General features: G+C 43.0%; 1 protein-coding gene across 14 annotated transcripts in view; it reads left to right on the forward strand.

The window, feature by feature from the left end:
- The window catches only part of SEC31A (SEC31 homolog A, COPII coat complex component), a 47,225-nt gene that overhangs the window by 10,954 nt on the left and 20,230 nt on the right, over nucleotides 1-16,041 (forward strand). For 10 of the 14 annotated variants that reach the window (XM_065634858.1, XM_065634860.1, XM_065634862.1 and 7 more), the window contains exons 9-19: nucleotides 559-658; nucleotides 1,926-2,087; nucleotides 2,267-2,419; nucleotides 3,883-4,119; nucleotides 4,713-4,787; nucleotides 7,220-7,270; nucleotides 8,542-8,619; nucleotides 11,115-11,190; nucleotides 11,869-12,047; nucleotides 13,954-14,080; nucleotides 14,817-14,962. In XM_065634858.1, coding sequence (XP_065490930.1) covers nucleotides 559-658; nucleotides 1,926-2,087; nucleotides 2,267-2,419; nucleotides 3,883-4,119; nucleotides 4,713-4,787; nucleotides 7,220-7,270; nucleotides 8,542-8,619; nucleotides 11,115-11,190; nucleotides 11,869-12,047; nucleotides 13,954-14,080; nucleotides 14,817-14,962 — 1,384 coding nt within the window. The remainder of the gene's footprint in view (nucleotides 1-558; nucleotides 659-1,925; nucleotides 2,088-2,266; nucleotides 2,420-3,882; nucleotides 4,120-4,712; nucleotides 4,788-7,219; nucleotides 7,271-8,541; nucleotides 8,620-11,114; nucleotides 11,191-11,868; nucleotides 12,048-13,953; nucleotides 14,081-14,816; nucleotides 14,963-16,041) is intronic. The other 4 variants (XM_065634863.1, XM_065634867.1, XM_065634869.1 and 1 more) reach the window with 1 other exon arrangement.

Below are 16,041 nucleotides of genomic sequence, written 5' to 3' on the forward strand. Positions count from 1 at the left end.
GCACAGCTTCTCTGCCCCTCTAGTCCCCTAAATGCCTTAAATTTGGGTAAAAGGATTTTGTTAAATTTTGATCCCTGCTCCTTAGTGAAACTTTCCTTATTGCCCAAAGCCAGCACTGGCTTTAAGGAGAGAAAATGACTGTGTTGTGGCTTCTACCAAAACTGCTGCCAGTAGTTCCAACATGAATCCCCTGCTAATAAAAAGGTGACAAACTTCATAGTCACCAACCTTACCTACAGGTTTGCACGCTGTATGCTAATGATACTGCAGGCAAACAGACCATTTTGTTACAATGGTGTCCAGGTTCTCTTGCGTGACTGCATTTAACTCTCAGATACAATGGCTGCACCTTTGTACTTCTTCATGCAGAAAATAGAAAGCATCTATTTCAGTAAATAAAGGCTGATAACATTGAAAAAAATCATCTTTTTTAAGAGGAAGGAGTGAAGAGGGCATTTTGAGGTAGAAAGCTCAGCTCATGTAGAAACTCAACTTATAAATATACTTTATTTATCACCATTTTGCATTTACATTAAACTCTTTTTGATTGTGACACAGGGGTATATTGGCCATTGCTTGGAGTATGGCGGATTCAGAGCTCCTGCTTAGCTGTGGGAAGGATGCTAAAATTCTCTGCTCCAACCCTAACACAGGCGAGGTATTGTATATACACCACTTAAAAAATTCTGTTCAGAGGTGACACAGTGGCATATGCAAAGCGGTTGTTGGTGTGCTTGCATTCCTTGAAATTACACTTCTGTGGGGTGTTTCTCCCTGTCCTTTGTGCTTGTGTTGTGTCTGTGTGCCTTCTGAGCTTGTTCTGATGCTGCAGGATTCCTTCCTAGTATTGCCAATCTCATGCTTTTGTCCTCGCTGCTGCTCTCCAGCTGAGTAGTGAGATAGAGACCTTATTATAAGGGATAAAAATGGTCCCGCTTCAAGGTATTTGCTTCCTGCTCTTTCAGTTTGGGCCTGATGTGCCTGGATTACTGTTGCAATTGCTTTTTTCCTTCTGTAAGAACTTCTGTCCGGATCAGAGGGGGATTATTTTGTAGGTTACTACAACAGTGGCAGATGGGTGAAAGCCACTTGGATGTGTTCCTACCCTGCCCTTTTGGACTTGGGGCTACCTTTCAAAGGGGACGCAGATCCTTTTCTCATACAACTTTGAGTGCTTGCCCCCAGACCAGAAGAAGGGCTTCAGGCACACTGGAGGGCTCCTTGCCTGCAGTGGGCAATAATCCTGGAGGACAGAGTGAGAAGTGTTTCTAAAATTCAGATATCAGCCCAAAAGCGCAAAAAGCTGCGAGGTGCTAAATAATTTATCTGAGCTGGATCCAGTGCTGTTAGGAAGGCTTTAAATTTGGATGAATCATACTACACATTTTTATTCAAAATTTAAAAAAAGAAAAAAAAAAGAAAAAAAAAAAGTTTGAGAGACAAGCAGAGTTTCTCCGAGTTTATGGTTACATGTCTGCTGCAGTGTTGGGCTTGTCTGTTCAGGACAGGTTTTAACTTTCCCAGTTGTCCTGCAAAAAACAGGCTTACTGTGGCATGTTTCCGTGTAGTGTGTAGAGATAACCCAGATGAGCTCTGCGAGGGCTAGCGTGAACACCAGCAGCACTCACCACTTGCAGTAGAACAGATAGATAGCTGCACATGCAGCACAGACACACTCTGCCTGCATGGTTTGTGCTGTGTGGATTAGACAAATTTAATAGGAGAAGGAAATTAAGCAGTGGTACATGGTAATCTCCTGTTTGATGGTTGTCGGGGTTTGCCCACTGTTAGTGTGTACAGTGACATGGTGGCTGACGGGCAGCAAAAAGAGCAAACCCAGTCTCAGGGCAGGCAGAAGAATTACTGCTGTTGGATGGAGTGATGCATAAAAGTCCTGATTTGTTTGATTTGTTTTTGCTGCTCAGGTGCTGTATGAGTTGCCCACAAACACACAGTGGTGCTTTGATATCCAGTGGTGTCCCAGGAACCCTGCTGTCTTGTCTGCAGCTTCGTTCGATGGGCGGATCAGCATTTACTCCATCATGGGAGGCAGCACGGATGGCTTGAGGCAGAAGCAAGTTGATCAGGTATTAAGCAATGTTCAGCTTAAGAGTATGGACAGGAAGAGGTGGGAAAAAACATGGGCTTATGGGAAGCGCTGTCTGCAGCCCTGCTTGCAGGAGTACCGATCTGCTACAAATAAATGCTTATGTTTATTTTATCGGAGATATGTCACTTTTGCTTTTTCCACCTTTTGTTCTTGAAGCTTTCATCCTCTTTTGGGAACCTCGACCCATTTGGTACCGGACAGCCTCTCCCGCCCTTGCAGCTTCCCCAGCAGACAGCCCCACAGAGTGTCATTTTGCCCCTAAGGAAACCACCCAAATGGATCCGGCGACCTGTGGGAGCATCGTTCTCGGTAAGCAGCAGACAAGGCTAGGCATGGTTCCCCAGGCAGGGAGTAGTGGTGGCACCTGCAAAACATGTTAGCAAGAGGAGAGTTCAATGTTGTGCTCCACCTTGGGAAAACTTCCGCTGTTTTTCATGATGGTGAGAGATGCTCACAGCAGCTTCCAGACTGGGTGCTTGGGACAGAAAGCCAGCAAAAAGTCACCAAAAAAATGATTGGGAAAAAGAAACAAGGAGGCACTGTGTTGCCAACAGGCACTTGTTTCTTTCTGGTTTGGTACTAGAGCTTTGTTTTTATTTAAGTGCAGTGCTTACATCAGAGTAAACAAGTATCTGTTGTCAAGAAGGAACAGGACCAAACTGGGCAAGTATCTGAGACCTGGATGCGGTCTGAAGCTATTCTGTGAGTGTGGTGGAGAATGCCCAGGTTAGCTTTCTGACCAAAGTAGCAGGAGTTGCTGTAGCAGCACACAGGGCTCGGCTCCTCCATGAGTGGTTGACCTGCAGAGGAGCCAGGTGAGAGGGTGACAAGGCCCTGCTTTTAGTGAGAGCACACTTGCCCAATCTTTGGTTCCACCTTTGGCTCATTTTCTAGACCCACAGACCATTTCTTAAGGATCTCCTGGAGATTTAAGCCTGTCCACTTGCAATGCATTTCTTTGCCAAAATACTGCTCAATTTTCTGCATCATATGCCTGCTTATTCACTATCTGTTGCACAAATTAGATGCAATTTTCTCTTATCAAAAAAAAGTGATGTTGCCTAGCCACTGACTGACGTGTCATTTTATAATGCTGTTTATTCCCCTACTCATCCTGTTTTTTGAGGAGCCAGCTGTCAGCCTTTTTCTTGGTTAGGCTTTTTGCTTCTTGTAGTGCTTTTTCCTTTATTGGAGTGGCCTGTGTAAATTAACTTTGAGCTATAGAATGAAATAATACTATAAACTCCCTCTTAATTTTTTTCTTCTGTTGTTTTTACTTCTCTCCAAATGATGACATAATTTACTGCCCATCTCTCAGTAGGCTTCTAACTGGTAAACAGCCTGCCAAGAGCAGGCCACGCATCATGCTTAAGCATTTATTTAGTGATGCACAGGATTCTTTGGTAATAGCATTGCAATATCATGAGGTATTCCATTTACGCTGAGCACTGTGCAGACCCACAGCCTCAGTTCTCAGCTTCTGGTCAGCCTTTTGCCTGAGAAAAAACAGGCACAGGAGTAGATCTGCTCATAAATCTTATTATTAATAAAAAATAACCCACTTATTCAGCAAGCTCTCTAAATGCGTAGAAACATGGGGTGGCGGGGAAAAAAAAATCAATCGGTTTGTTGGGAATGTTTGTTCTTTGGATGATAAGCATATATACACTATATAAAATCGTGTGCATACATGTGTGTATGCACATGCTTTTTCACATACGCTCTAGTGTACACTTGCGTTTTTACCTACTGCACATGTGTTTCAATTCCAGTTTGGAGGCAAGCTGGTTACATTTGAGAACGCCAAGACTCAGCAGCAGCCGGCCATCGAGCAGCAGCAGCAGCGTCACCATGTCTATGTGAGCCAGGTTGTTACAGAGAAGGAGTTCCTGGCTCGCTCGAACCAGCTGCAGGAGGCCGTGCAGTCTGAAGGCTTTGTCAGCTACTGCCAGAAGAAAATTGACATGGCGCAGGCTGACTTTGAGAAAAATGTGTGGGCCTTCTTAAAGGTAATGGGATGCCAGCAGTTCAGGAGTGCCCCACTGACCCAGAAAGCCTGTGCTGAAATGTATCAAGTGTTACGGTGTTTTATTAGAAGAGGTGCTAGGAACTAAAAGTGTAGGCTGTGGGAATGGTGCCTGTAAGTCCTGCTGCTGGAGGTAGCCCACCAGAAGGGTGTCTTCACGGCCAGGGGTGTTGGCAGGTTTTGTGAGAAATCATGGCAGAAGCCAAGCCTTAGAAGAAGATATCCTGTGGTTTTGTCATCCCCCATCAGTATGTCTTTGTACAGGGAGCTGCTGGTAAGAAGGAAAAAGATCTGGGGCAGCTTTAGATGTGCTTTTCACTGCTCACTATGAACGCTTAGAGGTTTCCAAATGGAGTGGACAAGCAGACTGTTCACCTGTGGGAACTAGATTGAAACCTTGCTACTTGCTTGGGTGCCCAGGTCACTGAAGACCTTTTCATTTCTTTTATTACACTCAGCCTCTGCAGTCACTAGCTCTCACTGGGTAATTCGTGCCAGTTGAGTGAAAAGACATTGAGGGGGAAAATGAAAAATTGTGAATTGCAATATATTCTTTTTAACTTCTGTTTTTTAAAGGTGAACTTCGAAGAAGATTCACGTGTTAAATACCTTGAGCTCTTGGGATACAAGAAGGATGATCTGAGGAAGAAGGTAAATGTGCCTGGAAGCTGTGCTTGTGTTAAATGCTTTGCTGATGGGTGTGTCTGTAGAGTACAGCCTGAAATGTTTACTGTGCCATGTATGGTTGAAGTACTCATTTACCTGTGGGACTGGAAGAGCAATTACCAGTATCCACAGGCTATTCAGTATAATAAATATTTTTATACAACATTGTTTTCAGTGTGTTTCCCAGCAGATGGTATTTGTCAGTGCTGCAGCTTTCCTAGTAGCCATAATACAACTGTTAGCTGTGATGCTGGGGCCTCAGTTTAAACATGGCTGACTTGAATATTTTTGTTAATTAAGGAATTCCTGTGTTCCGAAGACACTAGAAATCTTCGTCTGCTCTTGTTTGTTTAGATAAACAAGCCTTGAGTAACTTCAGAATTCTTACAGCTAGCAGTTTGCTTTGCTAGGTGTTTTGTTAGCTCTGTCATCTTCTTGCAGTATGGATGTTCAAAGAAAATTTCAAAGCAGGCAACAGACTTCGTATGTGTGTCTGCATTTACTTGTCCAATGTTTGATCTGAAAACTTTATCCATGGAGAAGTTTTGATATTTGTTGATTCAAGCTATTCGCATAACTTAGTTATGACATCCCTCTACTGTAGTTTCATGGAATCTGATCGGGTTTTAGGCTTTCTGTAAAGAACAAACATGTAAGCAGTCTTCAGGCTTTCATTAACTACCTTGAAAACCTAGAGTAGTCTTTCTTTTGTGTGAGACACCATTCAGATTCATAAAAAAAGAAACCAGAGATCAAACCTGGTTACATTTAGAAAGACAAAATGTTGGATTACCAGGGAGCAACTTGCACATCTTAAGCACAGAGCTTTCTTCCAAGTTGGAATATGATTCTTTGTGTTACAGGGAGATACCTGCTGTGTATTTTGGCTTTTCGTTGCTTTTAATGCTGTACCCAAGAACTATCTCATATTTCTTCAGTTCTGATTCAATGGATTTGAATGTTTGACTCATTTTCATTGTATCAAACTAATGTTTTATTTTCAGAGTGGCTCCATAGAAACATTATTATGGTTATGAATTAAATGGTCTCTAGGACAAGCTTATTATGATTACAGACAAAATAATGTTTTTGCTAACAGTCTGTCCTCGGCTTCTAAAATTTTGTTGCATGAGTCAAAGGCAAGCACAACAAGGGAAATGCTGTTTTTTGAAAAGCAGATCACAATTAGAAAATCCAGGTGAAACTTGGTGGTGGTACTGCGGAGTGGCCTCATGCGGACTAGAGCCTGCTGCCGCGGTTGCTCTGGGGTTGATCAGCCCTGTGCATGGGGAGAAGCTGGGAAAATGGGCGTATCTGAATTGAGCAGCTCAAAATACCGAGGAACAGATGAGAGGAGCTTTGAGGCCGTGTCTACAGGTGGATGTTTCTTGGCAAAGCATTCCACACTGAACTTGAATTCATGTTTTTTAGTGTGAAGAAACAATATAGAATGGCTTGTCTGAAAGTTTGTGGTACCCAGATGATAAACTCACTAAATTGCAGCTTGTTTTTCATGTTACTGGTAGGATAAGAAAAGTAAAAAAGGGTTACAGATTTCAGCTTCTTGGAATAAACTTTCAAGAACATAGAGGTTTGTTTTTGTCATCTTAAAACCTGTGATTGTCGTATGCTAGTCAAGTCCTGGATTTCTCCTTTGTATTGTAAACTAACGATTAAAAAAAAACACCAAACAAACAACCCCCCCTCCAAAAAAAAAACCAAACACCTCCAGCAATTTGAGCTGAGCTTTTTGTGAAAACTGGTCTACTGGGGTAAAATAAAACCTGCAATACTAAAAGCAGTAGATTATTTTTAGCAGCATTAGGAAATCCAGTCTCTCAGGTGTGGAACTCATATTTTCTGCGTGTATTCTAAACTCCATACATTAAATTGGCATTTTTGAGGGCCCTAATTGAATCTGGAGTCATTATTTGCTTTGCAGAAGAGTAAAAGCTGTGCATTTTAACGCTTCATAACTTGGAAAATCCTAGTCCACAGCTGTATGTCTGCTGCACTTGAAACCACAGCTTCCTGACAGACTCCCAGCTCTACCAGGATTGTCACTGCTTCACTTTCCCTAACCAGAGCAAACAGAAGGTTTTGTCCCATGTGCTCTGATACTGTTTTCCTTACTGTGGTTTCCAGCAGCTCTAGCGAGGTTTAAAGCCCTTGAGTTAACAATTAAAGGTTTAAAGACATAGAGCAGCTCTTATTTCCATTGGAGCTTGGGGTGCAGAGGGCTTAGCAGTAAATCCATCACCAGGCTGGGAAAGGGTATGGCTTTAGTTTCATGTTAACTGTTCTGCAAACAACATAGTGGCTACATTGGCCATTTTTGCTGTATGAGAAATCAGTGAGAGGTCTGTCTCCCTTAAAATAAAAGGGCACTTACTTGACAAATCTTGGTTGTTTTCTAGATTACATCTGCTCTAAATAAAGAGAGTCTTGCAGATGACAACTTGGGAGAGGTAAGCACACATATGTACAAATCTGAATTTAGTTTTATAATGCCACAGTAATGTGCAAAGTAAGAATCATTTTTCTTTCCACTTGGTAGTTGTCACAAAGTGAGTCACAAATAACCCAGCATATGACAAGTTCCTACATTGAGTAGGATGAAGGTACTTTTTTAAAAATATGACGACTTTTTTCGTTCCCTTTACCAATGAAGGGCTGTCAGTCACAGATTTTAGTTCAGGGTCTCAAGTGATGTCCTTCCACCTTTTTGCTGCCTGTGTCTCACCCACTCTGGCAATTTGTGCTGCTGGGAGGTAGTGCAGAGCCTTGCCTGGCAGCTGGTTTCATAAAATTATAGAATAGTTCGAGTTGGAAGGGATCTTCAAAGCTCATCTCATCCAACCCGCTACAGTAAGCAGGGACATCTTCAACCAGATCAGGTTGCTCAGAGCCCCATCCAGCCTGGCCTTGAATGTCTCCAGGGATGGGGCATCTACCACCTCTCTGGGCAACCTGGCCCAGTGTTTCACCACCCTCATTTTAAAAAGTTTCTTCCTTATATCTAGTATGATTCTCCCCTCTTTTAGTTTAAAACCGTCACACGTTATCCTATTGCTATAGACGCTGCTAAAAACTCTGTACCCATATTTCTTATAGGCCCCTTGAGGTACTGAAAGGCACAATAAAGTCTCCCTGGAGCCTTCTCTTCTCCAGGCTGAACAACCCCAACTCTCTCAGCCTGTCCTCACAGCAGAGCTGTTCATTTTTGTGGCCTCCGCTGGCCTCTCTCCAACAGGTCCATATCTTTCCTGTACTGAGGACTCCAGGGCTGGATGCAAGAGCAGCAGCTTCCCCAGGCTTTACAAAATCAGGACTGAGAGTGTGGTCCCATCATTCTTCCCTGCAAGAGGGATAAATACAGTTCAGGCTTGGCCTGTTGTAGTTGCAGTGGCCTAAGTCCACAACAGGGACTGTGTTGCTCTTGTTCCATAGACGTGTCAGATGTCACCTGTAGTTACCTAGTGGAAAAGAAGTTTTGCTGCATGTTTTCAGGCATGTAAGATGAAAACAGCACAAGGTACTGTGCAATGACAAAGAACAAGGAAATGGAGGCCCTCTGCCATGTTTGTCGTACTCGTGTGTATATTGCCAATGCGTTTCTGTGCTTTGTAGTCTGGCTCTGGCTGTTGTTGCTGGAAAGGTGGCTATACTCTGTAGTGCAAAGTATTTCTTCCTCTTCTGCTGGATATTCTTTTTTTATGGCATCTTCTCTCTGCTGAAGGCTCCTGCAGAATCTGATGAATCTGTGCCGAATGAGGGGGATGAAGGCCAGGCTACAGAGGAGCAGTTCTTGGGAGAGGTATCTGTTGCCCTCTAAACTAACACCATTTACCTCCTGTGTATTTACTTGGTTATTATTAACAGCATTCCATTTTGTTGGCTTTTCCTATTGCTGAGGATGTATGGAAATACAAGAAGTTAGTTGAACAAGTAAAATGTGGGCTCTTGTTAAGTTGCTTGACTTTTTTTTCATCTGCCTCAGCCATCATGTGAATGGATTCTTGTGGCAATGAAGAACAAGCTCATTTTGTAACACTCCGGTTGGCACCAGACCCAAGGACTTTCTTCTGCCACAGTTTTCACTCTGATATGTACCTAATGTATACTAAATGATGTGCTGCCACAAATCTAATACCTTGCTCATTTTTTTTTCCTTATCCTTTTCTTCCCGATCTCTGGCTGATGATTACCAAGCTGTCAGTGTATTACTTCCCTGTTTCTGCACATAACCCTCTGCAGAGATGCAGCTGTGATACTGGAGGAGACGGGAAGCTTTCATTCCCTTCATCGTTCCCACTGGTGTCACAGTAATATCCATCCCCTTTGCACCCTAACAGTGAGCATCAGGGCTTTGGTCGCTAGCTGCTTTAGGAACGTCTGTGGCAACACTTCAGCTGCGTTTATCACAGGCAGTCTGTGTTCCATATCTGCCTTTGGGATCCTACAGCTTTTTGTGCCTTTCTGTCCATTTGAGCAGCATTGTTTTCAGCTCTGTTTCAAATATGGGGATGGGTCCATGTGAGGTTAATAGCACTGAAAATTCTAGTGTGGCTGTGAGAACAGGCCAGCTAGTTTTCTCCCCATCCCTTCGGGCTCCCTTTTAGGTTAGAATTTGAGCTGTTAGCCCAAAACTACCTATGTTTGCTGTGCTAAAACCTGTGCTTGGTGCCTGTCTGCTGTTGCCTGTGAAGATGAGGACAGTGGTTTGTGCACATTGGAGTGGTGCACTTGTTGACTCCATATGACAGCATGTTAAGGGCAGCAAAACAGAGCTGTCTCCTTAGGTCAGGTGCTTGATTGCTTGTTCCCTCATTAGTTGCTGTAGTGGCAGACGTATCTGGCTGTGTAAGGATTTTGCTGCATGCAATTATGAAGATATTAGATGTCTTATAACAAATGTCTCTTCTAGAAGAGACTTCACAGACGAACATGACCTTGGCGTAGCAGCTTGGGTGGAGAATATTTGTGAGATTGGCCTGAAGCCGTGGATGATGCGTCAGGGAGTGCCATAAGTAACTGGGTGGGCACACAATTCCTGTGACAGTCACAACAGCCTCTCGACTGATACCAAACACACATTGTGCATCACCTGAAAGCAAAAGAGCTTTCCAGATGCTGCCTTCTTTCAGAAGCCAAACATAAAGCTTGTTTCAGACTTACGTCCTCATCCCAAATGCCTGTTCTTGGTCGAATGTGTACCTGTCCTTCATCTTCTGAAGTACAATTTCAGTGATCAGCATATAAGCAAGGTGTTCTCAGCAGCCTCTGGAACTCCCACTGCATGTACTAGCACGCTGGCTTGCGACAGAAGAGGCAGCTTGTGAGACTATTTCTGCATTCTTCTTAAGCTGTGCTGTGAAAATTGATAGCGGAGAGAGATTTCTCTCTTGTGCTTGTTTAGTTTGGTGGTGTATTATTATTATTATTTATTATTATTGAAAGGTTTTGTTTGAATTCCCAGGATCCAAGTGCTTGCAGGGAATGTTCTCTATCTTAATTTCTGGGTGAGTTTTTAAGAAAATACAGCTGCTGTCCACTGCACACTCATGTACTGAGTACAAAGTGCTTAAGCCCACATGGACTTCTGTGTTGAAAATTAAGCATGTTTTCATGTGTTTTGTTTAGTTAAACTAGGATGTATGCCTAGTGCTTTGAGGGTGAACTGAAAATCTATGTAGAGCAAAGTGAAACGTAGGTAGCATTATGGTAGACTGTTCTTGATGGTAGTTGGAGGTAAAAGAGGAAGGGAGAAGCTTTCTGATTTTTTTTTAATTGTGGCTGTCATTTTGCTTTAAGGCAGCTGTGTGTATATGGGCATGGATGCATTTATGTAAGTCACTGTGCAGGATCCAGGTGTCTGGTATTTGTGATGTCTAGGCATGCACACTTGTGCTTGCATTAAGCCTTCCCTGGTGGTTTGAAATCTGGGGCTTCCAGTGCTTTTTTCTGCTTGGCATCTATTTTAAAAAACGTTCCATGCTGATCTCTCAGAGTGATGGTTTTATAATGATGTGTTTACAGGCACTGGCTGTCCTTTGTTAAGCCCAGGCCTTTCGTTATGTACTTTAGAGCTGACTTTGTGTGGGCACCAGGGGAAGTTGGTTATCCTGTGCTGAAACAGTGTTTTAACAAGTGACAGGGATATTCTTCCCTTCTAAGCTAATGATGTCTTAGGGGACTGGTAGTCTGAAAGTCTATCTTTAATTTCTAGTGCAAAAGCCATATTTTTTTAATGTGCGTGTATATTCCAAGTGCTTACATAATCTCAAAAATCATGCTTTTTCTTTTTCTAAGCGGGCGAAGGACCATAAACAAGAAACTGGAGATTTGGGATCTGCAAAGACGACATTTAACATCTCTGTTAGTGGAGGTAAAAAAAAAAAAAAAAAAAAAAAAACACCAAAAAAAAAACACCAAACACAGAAACAAAAAAACCCAAACAAACAAAAAAATCCAAACCAAACCAAAAAACCCCCACCACCTTTATGTTGATTTCATTGTATCTGCTGATATTCTATAAATACTGATGTTGATATTGGTGTTCTGGTGAGAAGGCAGTTTCTGCACAGATAGTGAATGATTATCATGACTTGCCACTGTACCTCCATTCGTTGCACACCAGTCTCAAGGCCCTTGAAAATATAGCTTCTTTAGGGAGGATAAGGAAGTATACAGCTCTGCTATACCCCATTGGTGAAATGCAGCTACTCTGAGTGATTTCTGGTATAAAAAGAAAAAAATACACGGTCAGGCATGAAGTGCTAACCCCGCTGTTTGTACAGAAACTCCCAGGGGATCTTGAGTAACACAGAAGCTGTTGACTCCTGTTTAGGTTTGATGTTTTCTGGCACTGTATGCAGGATAGTTGTTTCAGAGGTCATTTAGAAATATGTGAGATATGTACCCGCATTTTGCTCTGCAGCAAGGTAAGTGATGCATGACAGTGCCCCACCTGACCTGTCTGTGACCGTAGTGTGTTTTGAGACTGGAGATGAACTTGAGCATCCCCGTAAGTACCTGCCTGAAATGCACTCCTCTCTCGTTGCAGATGTGGACGGTTTGATTACCCAGGCTTTGCTGACGGGTAACTTTGAGAGCGCAGTAGATCTCTGCTTGCACGATAACCGCATGGCAGATGCCATTATCTTGGCCATCGCAGGCGGACAAGAGCTGCTTTCTAGGACACAGGAAAAGTACTTTGCTAAGATGCAGAGCAAAATCACCAGGGTATGTTTTTTCATTTAAGAAACAACCTGCATGTAGGCCTTTGGCAACTCTGTTTGGCACCTTAGAAGTTTTCTTACCATTTCATAGGTCTATTTCTGTGAGAAGCTAATGGTATTCAAGTCATCCACAAGATCTCAAAGCAGAGGGATTTCTGTTATTCTTTTTTTAATGCATTGGTAAGGAGACAACAGGCACGCTACTTGGATATTAATACAGAAGAAAAGTATTCTTTACCTTGTCCCCAGTGTCTGAGTTGCATGTACACTAGTAGATTCTCACTGATAAATATCCTAAACAGCGCACATTTCAGTGTTGTCTCTCATCACATTTTTCAAGAGTCACACAAGACCCACGCTCGGTGCTGGCAGTGTTAATTCTGCCTGTGATGAGTGCTAACAGATTTGACAATGCTTCATTTCACTATGTGCACAGAAGAGACCTAAGTATGCCCGGGGTCAATCAATCACCCTGTTTAGCAGGCAGCATGTTATGGCCAACTGGTTGTTATTCTTCTCAGCTTTGTGCAGCACTAGGGATTGCTAATGCTACTCATTCAAATCTTCTTTGCTACTGACATGAGAAAGTAGCAATGGGAGGGTGAAACAGTAGGAGTGACCTTAGAAAAGTACAAGACGATTGGTTTGGCAAAGATGGCCACTTTTAGAGGAGGGGAGAAAGTTGCTCGCTGTCACTTTTTAGTAGTCCATTGTCAAAGAAGAGTGTTCTATGCAGTAGCAGGAGGCAGCCTATAAAATGGGCGCATACTTCAGTGCTTTCCTGAAGCAGGGCTGGAGGCAGCAAAGCAGGGTCACTGGGTGAGTTAGGGCATGCAGCACCACAAGCTGGAGTCTTTAAGCAAGATTTTGCTGGTCATTGCCTGCAATCCAGTTTGAAATAAGAACAGTTTGCATTTCTAATAGTGGACAAGTGAAAAGAGGAAAATCCGAAGTAGTAAAACTCTCTGCAGGATTTCTCCCCATGCCCCCACCTCCTTCCCTGCCTCTGGCCTAATCAGATGAAGGAGAGTTTTGTAGCACATGAGGAATAGCTGCTTCACTGCAGTTCATCCTTTGGGAAAAGGTATTTTTATGGAGACCTGACCAGTTATCTGTGGCTGTGCTACAGAGTGAGTGTTGACCTTGTAATTAGGACCTTGCATCTGTTGTTGAGGTGTGGTTTTTTCCTCTTCTGGTCCCAAGCTGCACGCTTAGTGCTTGTTCAGCTGTTTCTGAGCTTGAAGTATTGGCAGGACAAAGGCTTTTTTCACTGAATAGCAGCACAGCTGCCAAGTCTGTCTTTTATCTGAAGGAAAATAACTGGAGGCAGAGTTTGAGATGGAAGAAAGTGGAATTTCATTTTGAGGACTTGTGGACAGGCAACATGGGTGCAGGGCAGGGATGCCAGCAGGGATACTGCAGCCAGCTTAGACTGATATTGCTGCCAACTTCTCCTTTCAGCAGCCTTTTCAGCTGCCCCTCACTGGTCAGCCTGAGGCCAAGAGCTTAAAGCCAAATGAAGCAGTTTGACAAAATTCATACCCCTTGGTGGGCACTGTGTAGAAGATCTGCAGCTAAATACTTGGTATGTTATCATTGTCTGCAAAAACAACGCTTGAAGGCCATCCGCAGCAGTCCCAGCTTGCAGAGATTTGTGCATTCTTTTCTTACATATTTTCTGGCAAGAAAAATTGGCCTGTCTGTGTTGTCTGAGCTTGGTTTATGATTTTCACTGAACTCCTTTAAAGTAAAATACACTCTTGTGCAGCTGGTGAATTGCAGTGCAGTATCTGCAATGACCCTGGATATAGTGGGGATGAGTACATTTGAATAGGTACAAATTATACTGTGTCTTTTAAAGGAAACTAAATCCTACCAAGACCTTAACTGTGGACTCTGTCCTGATCTAGCTCATCACTGCAGTAGTAACGAAAAACTGGAAGGAGATTGTGCAGTCTTGTGATCTGCAGAATTGGAGAGAAGCTTTGGCTGCTGTGCTCACTTACGCCAGGCCAGATGAGTTTGCAGGCCTTTGCGGTAAGGACACTTTACAGACCAGATGTCATTTATTCCACTTAACAGCAAAACTACACTTTGCCATGGTTGTCTTCTTTCCAGTAAATTACTGTAAAGCCTTGCTAGCTTCTTTGGTGGATAATATAGTTCTTTGGTCCTGTTGCAGAGGAGAGGAACCTTGGAGATGCTGTGTTCCCAGTACATTCTCTTTTTGGGCACAGAGGGACCTTTGTGAGCAGCAAGTTTTATTGCCAGTAGCTGTGTGCCTGATACCACTGTGCCTCTCAGATGCCATCCACTGTGTCTACAGAGTTGTAGAGACTTGTTTCAACACACATCAGCCAAGAGCAGTATCACGGCTTTGCTCACAGTTCTTTGGCCAGTTGCACACCCAGGTCACACCCCTGAAAGGAGTGACTGCAAAAAGTGGGCAGCAGGGTGTAGAAATTGAGCCCTGGCCTTTCGACCTTTGTCATGTCAGCAAGTGGACTGTCCCCTCTGACTTGTCTCAGGTTTGCAGACTTTTGACAAGTCTTTGCTGTGATAGCATTAGCTGCCTCTGAAGTGCCCAGCGCTCCTGTGAGATAATCTGTGCCAGACACCAAAGAATGTCACTGATGGAGCCCGGAAGCTATATCTCTTCTTACTGTGCTGACCAGAGACACAACAGGTGTTGCAGGCTTCCCCAGCCTCAGCAGGGATGGAGGAATCTCCAAAGTGATTCACCAAGAGGCATCTTTGTTCATATTTTTCCTAGATCTCCTGGGCAACAGACTGGAGAGCGAGGGGGACAGCCTTCTACAGACACAGGCATGTCTCTGTTACATTTGTGCTGGCAATGTGGAAAAACTTGTTGCTTGTTGGACCAGAGCTCAGGATGGAAACAGCCCTTTGTCCCTTCAGGTTGGTAATTCTGTTCAGAAAGATGCTGGAAGTAACACACTGTGATCGTCTGGTGCTTTAATCATATGATCTAGTGTAGAGCTTTGATGCTTTCTGATAGCTGTATGTATCTCAGGATGCAAGCCTTTTCCTTCTGGAGTGGGTGGCTTTAGTAGAAATAATGCATAAATATTCTATTGGAAAATGTGTTGCAAAGCCCAATGGCCCTAGTGCCTGCTCTGTTCTTTGGGCAGTCCTGCTAGGATACTTCCTCTGTTAAATGGCAGTTGTAGGGCTTAGAGTGGTTTAGTAAAGAAGAGGCTTTGAATACTTGCATCTTTTGCAGTAGGGAATACTTAGACATTTTTGCTTTGGGAAGAGATGGCTTGGATGTTCAGGGGAAGAAATCTAATAAATTAAGAGTTAAATCTGGAGACAAGACTGGAGGAAGGTTCTTGTGAGAGTTTTCTCTAGGGGGTTGCCAGCAGTGAAATATATTGCATATAGCAAATACCTTGAGAGAAGAGGAGGATTGATGACAGATGAAGCAGTTATTGAATAATTTCTTTTCTAGTATAATGTTAGTTTCTTCCATTTGTTCAGGCCCTTTGAAGGACCAGGTTTAGAAAGTACTTATGTTACCTGACAGTGCTGTGAGTCTCTGTTTAGTTAACTGAAGGAACTGGAGTATATGTGAGTTTTACTTCACATTATCATCTCTTTCCAGTTTTGAATTATGAACATTGCTTTCCAGTCTCTTGATAGTGATGGCTTCATTACAGATTTACCTTTGGTTTGAATTTGAATTTTGATTGCATTGCTTTGCTCTCTTGGACATTAAAATTGAAAAGTATTATTGGAGTCTGCCAGTTTACTATGATGTGGAATTGGTGAAACTGATAGAAGCTATTGGTTATCTTGTTTTTTTTTTTTTTTTTTACTTGCCTTTTCTGAAGTACTGGCTTTTTGGGAAAAACACAAATGTATTCTTGAACAGTCAGCAGTCTTTATTAGTGGTGTATGGTTGAAATCTTGTGTGTGGTGCCCTCATTAAATCTGTTATAAGATTAGGAAGAGGGATTGCATGTTAATATTGGCAA

Source organism: Caloenas nicobarica, chromosome 4, assembly GCF_036013445.1.
Source record: "Caloenas nicobarica isolate bCalNic1 chromosome 4, bCalNic1.hap1, whole genome shotgun sequence".
In the NCBI taxonomy this organism is placed as follows: Eukaryota; Metazoa; Chordata; class Aves; order Columbiformes; family Columbidae; genus Caloenas; species Caloenas nicobarica.